Below are 11,629 nucleotides of genomic sequence, written 5' to 3' on the forward strand. Positions count from 1 at the left end.
CAAATGCTCTCAGGACTAAAGTTCAAGCAGAGCCAGGGTGAACTCTTTCCTGGCATGTCCCCTTCGCTTTGCACCAAGCATGGCAGCCAGGGTCCCTCTGCCCCAGACCCCAACTCAGCCTACAGATCACTCTAGGCCTAGACAGATGGGTTCTACACGAGCTTCCAGAGTGCCACCGCACTGTGTGGGGGCCCCTGGTATGTGTGAGTGTGATTTGACTTGTGTAGTCTTTACAGGTTTAACTTTCTTTTGGTGAGCCTTACCATAGCTTCTATGTGGACACACTTCAAAGAGAAGACCGTCATGTGATGGGGCAAGGACCCAGACACACCACCCCAGTGGAAGACAGCCATTTAAAAAGGTAACAACACACAAATACACACATGCACACGCAAACACACCAATGGGAAGGAGGTCATATGTCAATGCCAGGAACAGACTAAGGCTCCCCAGGGCACTACAAAGTACATGAAGCGGTAGCGCATTCTCTCCTGAGTTTTCGAAGGTGCATATCTTGTGTCAGGACACCGTGACTTTGGGCTCCCAACTTCAAACTGTGAGGGCTGATACTTTATTTCACCATGGTGACCCACACACTCTGCGGTACTGTTGCAGAATCCCTAGGAGCACAAAATAAAACTCGTCCTGATTTCCTTTCTACTGCTTTAATAAACCCATGAGCAAATGCCCGATGGGGTAAGAAAGAACATTTTAGGTTATAGGTTACAGCCCACCATTGAGAAGTGGGGCAGGAACTGAGGTGGGCAAAGATGCTGACTGGCTCGCTCGCTCGCTCGCACCCTGGTTCTCTGCTCAGCTAGCTTTTCTCTATGGTGCAGGAATGGCGTTGCCCAGTGGACTGGGCCCTTCTGCATCAACCAGGAGGTAAGAAAATGCCCCGCAGGCGAGTCTGACCTGGACAGCCATAGTTCTTTCTTCCCGGGAAACTGTCAACTGAGGCTGTACTCTACATCAGTGTCTCATGTGGCTCAGATCCTGCAGGCCAGAAGGATGTCCTCATAGCTCAGAGGACATCTTATGCATGGCCCAGAACCCACAGGCCAGAGGGATATCCCACCACCACAGGTCTTCTCCTCAGGCCTTAAAGCTCAAGTCCATGACCAGCATGAGGAAGTGGAAATGAAGCCAGGCCGGCGTCAGGATTCCTGAACGATTCTTACTAGGCTATTGCTTCTCAAGACCGTGCTGGAACAGCGTACTCGGCACTGCCTAGAGCGGAAGGCAGCAGAGACACAGGGCTGTGACGCTGCATGCTCTGCAGTCAGAATGGTAAGCTGCACACTGTCCCTGTGCGAGCGAGGTCACAAGCCCAGCTTTCTAATTTGCCCTGCACCTGTCCCAAGGGGCCACCAATGCGAGGGAGCAATGCAGCTCCCTCCCTCCCTCCAGGCACCCCAGCCCCAACCTACACAGCTCCGCCTTCCTGCTCCCACCAAAGAAGGAAGTGAAAGGTAAGACTTCTTCCTTACCCTTATTAGAAGTAGAGAACGTCTAAAAGGCGTATTTTATTAGCAGATAACTCTTAAAAACAAGATGGACAACTAACATTACTTGTTACATTGCTTTATTGCATTTGAATGATCCTGCTCGATGCGGTGAAGGCATCTATGATACTAGTATTAAATTAATTTCAAATTTACCACCAATACACATATACATGGTATAAGAAAAAAATGCAGACCCTTTTCAGATCCCAAATCTGTAAACATAATTTCCATACAGTGGCTAATTCACAGATTAAACCATCTCTCTTACAAATATAATCTTTTTCACTGTGAATCCCGAAGCTAGTGTCCTCTGTTACCAGTGGACGGTGGAGCTTTGAGAAAACAGCTTCCTTTGTAAATAGTCCACCAATTCAAGTCTTGATGTAAGCAGGTCCAGCTCATGATAGGGAATCTGCGGAAGGAAAACCGCCATTACAACTGCTGCGCCTCTGCTGTCCCTTGCCTTGGTTCTTACACCCTCCTCCCGCAGAGGAGGGATGAAGGTCACAGCCGACGTCTGCACCTGCAGTCCCCAGGTCCTAGAGCAATGCTGGCCCGACAGGAGCCGCAACGGCTGAGTGCACACAGAGCTCAGTACTGAGAGGAGGAGAAGGGAACCGAGCTGGAGGCCGGTGAGACACTAGAGTTCACTAAAGCCAGAGCCAGCCCAGCTGGGGGAGCCCCAAGGGCAGAGGGGGAAAGTGCAGAGAAATGGAGGGCTTGAGATGGGAGAAGTGCAGAGGACCAGGGCAGGGAAGAGAACAGAGAGGGACAGGGGAGGGGAGTTAGAGGGCTGGGGAGGGCCCAGAGCTGGGCACATGGGCTAGGGAGCTGAGCTTGTGTCTGAAGGGCCTGCACACACATCTTAACCGTGTGCACACTAGGGGATCATGGTCCTGAGCAGGCCATGTGCATAAAGAGCCTAAGCGTGCAGAATGGATGGATAAAGCAAGCCCTGGGTACTGAGACACCGAAGTCTTAGTTTAGGCTGCAAGCAATAAAGCAGCAATGGTGTCTTAGCACAAACTACACGGCTAGCTCTTAGGAAATTAGTGTGGGAATGAGCAGGCTTTCCTGGGAAAGCCACCAGAAAGGTAGGAAGGAGTTAGCAAGTACTAAGAGAACTGGAAACGAAACGTGTGTTCACGTTTCCTACAGTCCCCCAGCAGACCTTACAACATCCCTACTGAAAACATCATGTTGGAAATACTAAGAGTAGATAAAGACTCTGGAGCCACCTTGCTGAATTTACCCATAAATCAGACAAAAACTGAAGCAAAAGCTACTCCAGTAAGGATAATTCTGAAGGCAGAGTTAAGTATGTTGCTGTGCACCACTCTGGAAAGCAGCAAGCTTTAAATTCTAACTACAAAACGTGAGTCAAGAATTTAAACTGAATTAGACTCCTAAGATATAAACTAGAGAACATTCGTCGTTGTCTGCTGGAGTGTCAAGCCACTTGTTGTTAAAGTAAATTGGGGGGCAGAGGGGAGCTGGAAAGATGGCTCAGCAGTTAAAAGCACTGACTGCTCTTCCAAAGGTCCTGAGTTCAAATCCCAGCAACCACATGGTGGCTCACAACCATCCTTAATGAGATCTGATGCCCTCCTCTGGGGTGTCTGAAGACAGATACAGTGTACTTACATATAATAAATAAATAAATCTTTAAAAAAAAAAAAGTAAATTAGAGGCTGGGCCTATAAAATCCATGAGCGGACGATGCCAGGAAGGGCTTGGGAGCCAACCCCACCCTTGCTTACATCATAGATGCAATTAACACCCAGCTTGGGCCTCCTCTTGTACATGGAGTGGGCAGAACAGAACTTGAGGCAGCACTGCAAAAGTACAACTAGGGGTGTTCCTACAAGTCTGAACAGACAACAGGAAGGCTGTCATCAACGGACCATGCTAGCCAGGCCTGTCACACACTTCTTCTGCCCGCCCTCTCTTCTGCTCAGGGGTTGCAGTTCACTCTGGTAAAGTCTTTAGACTTGTACTGTGTGTCCATGGACAGAATCAAAAATGCAAATTTTGGTAATGGACATTGCATTTTGAAGGAAAAACAAAAACAAAGACAGGTGATACCATACCTGAACAACCTGATAACCAAGCAGCCGCAGGTGTCTTTGTTTAATGGCCTCTTTTCCAAGTAAGTGCTTACTGCCCAAGCAAAATCGATGTGGCCCATCAATACACAGTGCCACCCTGAGAAAGCAAAGGTAACCGTCATTTATGAAACGAGTCAAAGTACGCCCTCGCTTGCCGGAGATTACTCGTCTAGCCCTGGGTGCCACTATTATTTGTAAATGAATCATGAAGACATTACCCTTTAGTTTGTTGAAAAAAGAAACATCTAATCCTATTATTGCTTACTAAACAAAAGGATGTTTCCCAAACTGATAGGTTCAGCATTCATTTTCACTGTTTTCCCTTTTACTGGAAATAGATTCCTTTCTCATCACAGTCCTCCTGGTGGTTTCCCCTCCCCTACTGCTTCCAGGTCCTGTCTTCCGGATCCCCTCCCTTTCTGTCTCATTAGAAAAGAGCAGGCTTCTAAGAGATAACAACCAAACATGACAAAAAACCAACGTCTATCAAAGCTAACCCAGCAGGAGGAAAAGAGTCCCAAAAGCAGGCAACAAAGTCCCACTTGTTCTTATAGTTGGGAATCCCACAAAGACACTGAGCTAGAAGCTGTGACACGTACACATATGCAGACCCATGCAGGCTCTGCGCCTGCTGCTTGTCTCCGTGAAGCTCAGAACTTTAATTTCCAGAATCACGCCAGTCTATCTTAAGAAGAGCATCAGTTTGCTGATTGAAGTCTTGAATTTTAAACCCGCAACGCTCTTTACCTTTTGTGGATATCCTCATCCATCGTAAACGGCAATACAAATCCATCTTCATCTAACTTAATTTCAACATCTGGCAAAAGAAAGGAAAGATTCCTCGTGTGATACCCTCACCAACACTATCTTCCCGCGTTCCTGGTGCTGGTTCATTTCTTCCATATTGCCTTTATCAGAGAGCCGAGGCTGCAAAGTAATAGCCACAACCAACAGTGAGAATGGTTACTTAAACTGGCCTCACAGAATGCGCAAGCCAGCTCTGAACTCCCAATTACTCTGAAAGAGAGCGCTGTATCAAGCAATCTACGAAATGCCGAGAGCACGTACTCTGTCTCATTACCCGTGCACCAAGGGGCCTGAATCCTTCAATACAGAGTCAGAGTAACCCTCAGTTAAGCTGACACCGAGGGGGGGCTGCAGACCTCCTCCCTGCCACAGTCTGCTCTCTTCCCACGTGTCTCCGTCAGGGACAAAACACCATGACCAAAACAGCAAGAGGAAAGGGTTTTCAGCTTAGACTTCCACACGGCTGTTCATCACCAGTGAACAGGACAGGAATTTAAACATGGCAGGAGCTTGGAGGCAGGGCTGATGCAGAGGCCATGAGAGGTTCTCCTCACTGGCTTGATTGGCCTGGCTTGCTCAGCCTCCTTTCTTACGGAGCCCACGGCTATCAGCAGGCCGCCCACAATGGGCTGGGCCCGCCTCAACTGATCACTTAACGAGAAAGTGCCTTACAGCTGATCTCATGCAGGTGTTTCCTCAGCTGAGGCTCTTCCTGTCATGACTCTAGCTTATGTCACGCTGACACACAAACTCAACCAATACAGCATGAAGAGAGCACCCCACATCTGACACGTGGCTCTCGGGCATGCGCACACCTGTTCCCTTCCCTCACAGACACTGCCATCCACTCTGTAAAAAGAGCCCCGTCAAAGAGCCAAGTGAGAGGTGTCCTAAACTCATCTTTTGTGAAAATTTTCTTTAACTCAACAATCTGAGAGAACAGTTCGGGCAGAGGGACTAAAGGGAAGAAATGGCCTCGTCCCCAAGCGCTGTACCACAGGCCTCTGCGGCAGGTGAGGACCTGTCCTAGTGTGGTCTAATTTAATCATCTAACGAGCTGCGTGTGCCTACCTCGAGTGAGGCTAGAGCACCAGTGTGATGAGGAACTCATTGAAAACTCCTCAAACATGTTCTGCGATACCTCCACGTGCTGACGGCGCCGCAGAGAACACAGGACGTCACTGAGCACTTGTGAATCTACTTACTCCAGTCTTGCAGGCTGTTGTTCCTTCTCTCACTCAGCAGAGAGGGGATCGAGCAGGAAAAGGTTAAGGTGCTCTGCCCAGGATGACCTGCTACCATGTGGCTAGTGTGTGAAACCCGCAGTCTTGGCTCCACCGCAATGCTGCTGGCCTCTCCTGCTCGCCTTCAGGAGAAGAAAGGCTCTGTCCCGCATCTCACAGATGTCTGGCTACTAAGTCCATGTACAATTCAACATGGACAGGATGCTGCTGGCCAAACAAGCCCCCTAGCTACTTACCAATGGTGTAATAATAGGGCGTCAACACCTTTGAAGCAAAATACAATCTTGATCCTAAGAGATCAATCAGTCCAATCACCACAGACTTATACAGATGGAGATCCATGGGTGTCTCTAGGGAGCAGCACGGAGTGAGGAATGACTTCACTTGATATTTAGGAAGAAGTTTGGGGCCCTAAAAGTCAGACATGCAAACATAAAGAAGAAAAAGATATAAGGCCACAGATTGAGTTGAAAGCTACTGGGATAAAAGACCGACCTGAAATTACTTTATATACATGGTATGTTCCTAAAACATGGGCACATCATTTTCTCAAAATGACACTACACAAGATGACAGCTAGAGCTCACGTTTTTTTAAATGAGTAAAACATACACGGAAGCACTCAGGTTAGAAGATCCTTTGGAATGCTCAAAGGTCGTAACCACTCTCAACTACAGTTTTGGTCTGTTTTTTGAACCAGGATGTCTCAGTGTATCGGACTGTCCTGGCCTCGAGAGCGCTGCTGCCTCTCCCTCCCGCGTGCTGGGATCACAGTTGCTGCCTCCAGCACTTGGCTCTCAGTGACGTTCTGGCCGCAGTGATCTGGTTTGCTTTTCTTTCGCTGGGATAAACACAGGGATCAAAGCATGAGAGGAGAGGGTTTGCCTGAGCTTATACGTCTAGGTCCCAGCCCGTTAGTGAGGGAAGTCAGGGCAGAAAACTCAAGCAGGAACGGAATCAAGAAGCACCAAGGAATGCTTCCTAGCTGGCGCCTGTTCAGCTGGCTTTCCTATACAGCCCTGCCTAGAGATGGAGAGACCTTCAGTAAGCCACCCCCCAAGTCAGTCAACAGCATGTAGCACAGGCATGGCCAATCGGACTGAGGCAATTCTTCAGCTGAGGTTACCTCTTCCCAGGTTGTGTCAAACTGATAAAAAACTAAGCGAGGTGGGTGAAGAATGTGGTAAAAGTGATGTTGCAATTCTAAAGAAAAGGGCTTGGAATAAAACACAGGGGTTAACAAGCTGGCCAATCATCTGGAAAACAAGATGATAACCTTTATCATCCACAGCAGAATACAAGCCCCAGCTGGTGAAGATGACTAGTTAACACACACATGCACACACTCATGCACACGTGAGGCTGTGAGATAAGCGTGCTGACACATACTGTGCAGTGACCAAACATACAGATTCCAACACAAAGAACATAGTTGTTAAAATTAAAGTACACATACAAATACCTAAATCTTAAGTATGCTAAGATCGGAAATGTCATTTTAAAAGCTGAGTCAAACATGTGGCAGAACGGAGATATTACTGAGATAGGAAACTCAAAAGTTACAGAGATCTGAATGCAAAAGTTTTTATAACTTCTGCATAGCAAAATCGTTAACATTGCTTTAAAAAATAATAAAAATTAAAGAAAAAAAACATGTACAACAGTTATAACTTGTCTCATACTGAATTAATGCTGAAGGAAGACAACTTGCAGGAAATCTAAATTAACTACGCACATTTGAAAAGCATGGTCAAGGCCATTACTGCTCATTCAAATGCAATTTAAAGCCTTGGCAGGGCAGACCCTCTCAGGGGAGAAAAGGCAAGGTTTCAAAGGACCAGCCACACTGTAGCTGACAGTCACGGCTGTCCCACGTCTGCTGGGCACAGACGATGTGTATCCCTGCTAGGGGGAAATGTCTGCCTTCATCCACAATTCACTCAGGAACCCCCACCTCAACCCAGCCCTGGTTTAAGAATCTAGTTCACAGGTTTTTAAAAAGACTCTAGGATTATAAGACACAAAAAGAATGTTTATTACAGCATTGATGACAGAGACAAACCAGCAAAACCTGAAACGCTTTGAGTGGAAAGTTGTTCCACAATGCCACAAAATTCAAAGTCATGGCCTAGGCTCCACATCTGGGACTCGGGAATGACCAGCACACGCTGGATGGAAACAAACTGTGTCTCCTTTGTCAGCCCCGTGGCTTCAAATGGGAATGCAGCACACAGGGCGTGCACACGGTTTAGTTAAATCTGGACAGAGAAGCTGCTGTTTACACTACGCTTTCTTTCAAGGGTGCAGGAGTAGACGGACATTGGAGCAGTCCAAGCCGCTTCAAACACTAGAGTCCTGGTTTTCTTTCATTCATGGACGTTACTCTCCAAATCCGACACTCTCCGCTGTGTGAACAGAGCTGTGTGAGCACAGAGGGGCAGATGTGGGAGCCAGGCCTGGGGACGTCATTTGTAAATCTACACAAGCTTTATGAGTTTTGAGAACAGGTCGTATGGAAAAGGCAAGCGTCAGCTGAACTAGAACAACAGGCTGGCCGTGGCCAAGGAGACACTCGGAAGTAACCCTGCCTCTGTGCAGTCCAGAGTGACACGGCAGTGATGTCAGGTGCGAGGGCCGGCTGGGAAATCTGGAGTAGTGAACCTCTCGTGTCTGATGGAGTCTAAGGAACTATATGGCCAGAAACCCCTCTTCTAGGACAAGAATGTGGAAAGGGGCCGGGGCCACAAGATGTCCGGGACCGGTGCAGCCTAAGACAAAGTTCTGCTGTTTGGGACCAACATCAAGGAACTGAAGGTGTCAAGAGTACAAAAGATGAGCATCCCGGCCACGCCACTCACGTCTCTATTCTCACCTTGTAGAACGGGCACTCTAGGACGGACGTTAGGAAAAGTTGGGTCAGTTGTGCCAGGCTCAATCTGTCCAAATACGACTTTTTACCTGGAAAAAAAATGTGTTGGGTGGGAATGCTGGCATGTGAATGAGGGGTTATGATCATAAAACAAGCCAGTTGCTTCTGAAGCAAGCAGTTTTAAACGACACTAGAGCTATGAGTCAGGGTAAACAATGCCCGAGCACATCCCAAGTTATTACAGTTAACGTCTTAACCGCCTCACCTTGCAGCCGTTGAAGGAAGAAGGGGCTGAATATTCTTGACATAAAGTTGACGGGAAGGCGCTCGAGCAGCGCGCACGAATGGAGGAGTCTCAGGAGCATCTCTGGAGGAAAGTGGTGGAAGTGAGTGAAGAGCACGTGCTCCACCTTCCTGAACAGGGCAGGGGCATTTGGTGGCAAATAATTGAGTTTTCCAAATGGCTCGATTAATTCAGAAATCTGACTAGGTGAAAACTTTTCTGACTGGCAAACAAAAATCTCTGCGACTACGTCGAAGATGGGCTTGGAAAGAATCCGCTTCCTACTGCAGTACTCCATCACGGAGCTGGCAACGGCGGGCTCCAGGGACAAGCACAGGGCGGCCACGTGTTGCTCTAAGGCCTCTGTGAAAAACCTGTCACTGTGTCCGAAGTAAACAAACGCCTCCAAGACTTTCCTGAGCTCGTCATTTGTGAAGCGGGGGATGTGCCTCACAACGTACTTGCCCAGTTTTATAAGCAGTGGACGTGCGTGAGCCTGGTCCAGGGCCACTAAGGCAGCGAGAAGGCGGCTAATGGATTTAGGGCTCAGGTAGGGAACTATTGAAATGGAGAAGTTGTTTACTGTGTTCAAAAACGTCTGGTATTTGTCTAGTTCTTCAGGACACGCCTGCAGAATTCTATAAACAGACACAATATCCTCTGGAGCAAATGTTTCCAAATTTTTCCTTTGCAGTTGACAGATAACCAATTCCAGCGTCTCACAACTTGCACCTTGACGCTTAGCCAGACTTTCCCCAAGAACACAGAGATGGTGGACTTCCAGGCCGCCCCTTCGAAGACGACGTTGGCATTCCGCCATGAGGCTCGGCATCAGGCTATTTTGAGGATCTACAGGCCGCAACATAACCAGAGACTGCAAAGCCGTCACCAAGGCGGCGTCGGTCAGAGGCGAGGGATCCTGCTCGCACCGGAGGCACAGAGCCTGGAAGACGCGGTCCTCCAGCACTGCCTTGGGCAGCCTCGGCTTACCATCTCTCTTCTCTATCTCCCAGATCCTGAGGAGAGCTGCTGACGCCAGAGCGACAGGCAGGGTGTCCAGTGTGCTTAGAAAACTCAACACTTCCTCACAGGAGGCCAAGGCGCTGAGTCTCCTGAAAGCCATCTCCTCATCCTCCGTCTTAAGAGCAGGTTCCGGCTGGTTCCAGTCCTGTGCTTGAGGGAACCATGGCTCACCGACTGGAGGAAGGTCATTTCCGTTTTCTGAGTGGAAGTTTTTACAGTATGCATGATGGAATCTGACCCTGAACAGCTGAGGTTGTAGGGGACAGAACCACACACGGAGGCGAGCTGTGACCACCTTTTGGACGTGATTCGCGGGGTGAATTTTCAGAGCGACCACAGCTCCGGGCATCCAAAATGCGGACGTAGGACAAAAGGCCCTCCGCAGGGTGACGAACGCCATGCCATAGGGTCACGACAGGTGACTTAGCACAAGAAAAAAAAAAAAAACAGAAACGAAAAACAAAGTCAAATGCTGAGAAAGATGTCTTAACATCAACACTTATGAAACTGAGCGTGAGAATCCCAGGACAAACAAGAACTTTGTGGAAATGTTTTTAAAAACCAAGGCTTACTTTTCCTATTGAGCCAGGAAACAAGAGAAAAGCTGGGAAGAGGGTCCGCACACTCCTGGTCCTGACCTCTACACCTAACTGGCTGACACACACTTTCACTGTAACTAGCCAGGCCACCTGTAGAGGACATTCACACCCATTTCCAGGCACTGTCACAAAGGGTTGTTTGTTTGTTTTTAATGAACTATGCCTTAAATCTAAACTACCTGAGTCAAATGTGTACGTAAAGATCTCAGATTAATGTTTTACCACAACGTACCTTTTGAAAGCTTTGTATGGACAACGTGAAGGGACGTAAAGTTGGTTGCTAATTAAATAGCTCCCAAGACCCAATAATCATAGACACTGATACATAATCATACACACATCTTACTGCTCAGGTTCTCAGGCCCACGTGTCTCTTCAGTTTTCAAAGAGCCTATTTTCTGATTCATCAGAACTCACTGACCTAGCTGCACCCTGGCTCGTTCTGAAATTTCTTTTCTGTGGTCCGTGGACACCATAGTGTTATCAGGTACACTGAAGCATCACAGGGCTGACTTCCTGCGGCCTCACCACGTCTGTGTGAGATGCTGGCTCCTAATCATAACCGCGATCGCTGCCCAGCCCTTTAAGTCCTGCCTATGGGCTAGGTTACGGTAATTCCGTTCGTCTGGTTGCCGCTTTTCCAGCTAAGAAACTGCAACACAGGGACACCACTGCGCCCAGGTAAACGCTGGGAGCGAGAGAAAGAGCTGGAATTCAAATTCTGCCTCCAAATCTCGACACTCACGTGTTGGGGGAAGGAAAAGGCAATGTTGATATTTGCGGCAGAGGAGCAGCGACAAGATTCAAACTCGGTACGAGCCGGGCAAAGCATGGCAATACGCGCTGAGAAGCTGGGCTGGGGCTCACGCACTGGTTACAGCAATCACAGAAAAGCAAGCGGAGCAGGGCAACGGCAGAGGCAGGCATCGCGCGGCGGGACCGGAGCCCGTGGAGTACGCTGAAGCGCGAGTGGGAGAGCCGGGGGTTCTAACCCCGCGGAACTTACCGAGCGGCTCCGAGCCGCACCCGGGACAGTACAGGACAGGACAGGCACGGAACTTCCGAGTCCCGAGAGCGTCTGTGCCAGGACACTCTCACCTGTAGGACATTCCGGCGCCTGCGCTGCACTAAGGCACCGCCCACATCCGGCGCTCAGCGATTGGCCCAGGTCTGCCCGCGTTTCTATTG

At 48.7% G+C, this 11,629-nt stretch overlaps 1 protein-coding gene across 5 annotated transcripts; it reads right to left on the reverse strand.

The window, feature by feature from the left end:
• Window positions 1-1,568: 1,568 nt before the first annotated feature.
• On the reverse strand, window positions 1,569-11,576 carry Fastkd3 (FAST kinase domains 3). Of its 5 annotated transcripts, none has more exons than XM_052159866.1 (7): window positions 11,448-11,576; window positions 8,802-10,264; window positions 8,540-8,625; window positions 5,904-6,078; window positions 4,364-4,433; window positions 3,599-3,713; window positions 1,569-1,920 (listed from the first exon to the last, which is right to left on the reverse strand). In XM_052159866.1, the coding sequence occupies exons 2-7, from the start codon at window positions 10,240-10,242 to the stop codon at window positions 1,822-1,824; spliced, it is 1,986 nt and encodes a 661-aa protein (XP_052015826.1). In that variant the 5' UTR covers window positions 10,243-10,264; window positions 11,448-11,576; the 3' UTR covers window positions 1,569-1,821. The 5 variants fall into 5 exon arrangements, 2 of the variants coding, with proteins under 2 accessions (XP_052015826.1, XP_052015827.1); XM_052159867.1 differs by lacking the exon at window positions 11,448-11,576 and adding an exon at window positions 11,187-11,411; XR_007973729.1 differs by lacking the exon at window positions 1,569-1,920 and adding an exon at window positions 5,629-5,789 and having other exon boundaries at window positions 3,687-3,713; window positions 4,364-4,543.
• Window positions 11,577-11,629: the final 53 nt, after the last annotated feature.

The sequence above is a fragment of the Apodemus sylvaticus genome, chromosome 16 (assembly GCF_947179515.1).
Source record: "Apodemus sylvaticus chromosome 16, mApoSyl1.1, whole genome shotgun sequence".
NCBI classification, from domain to species: domain Eukaryota; kingdom Metazoa; phylum Chordata; class Mammalia; order Rodentia; family Muridae; genus Apodemus; species Apodemus sylvaticus.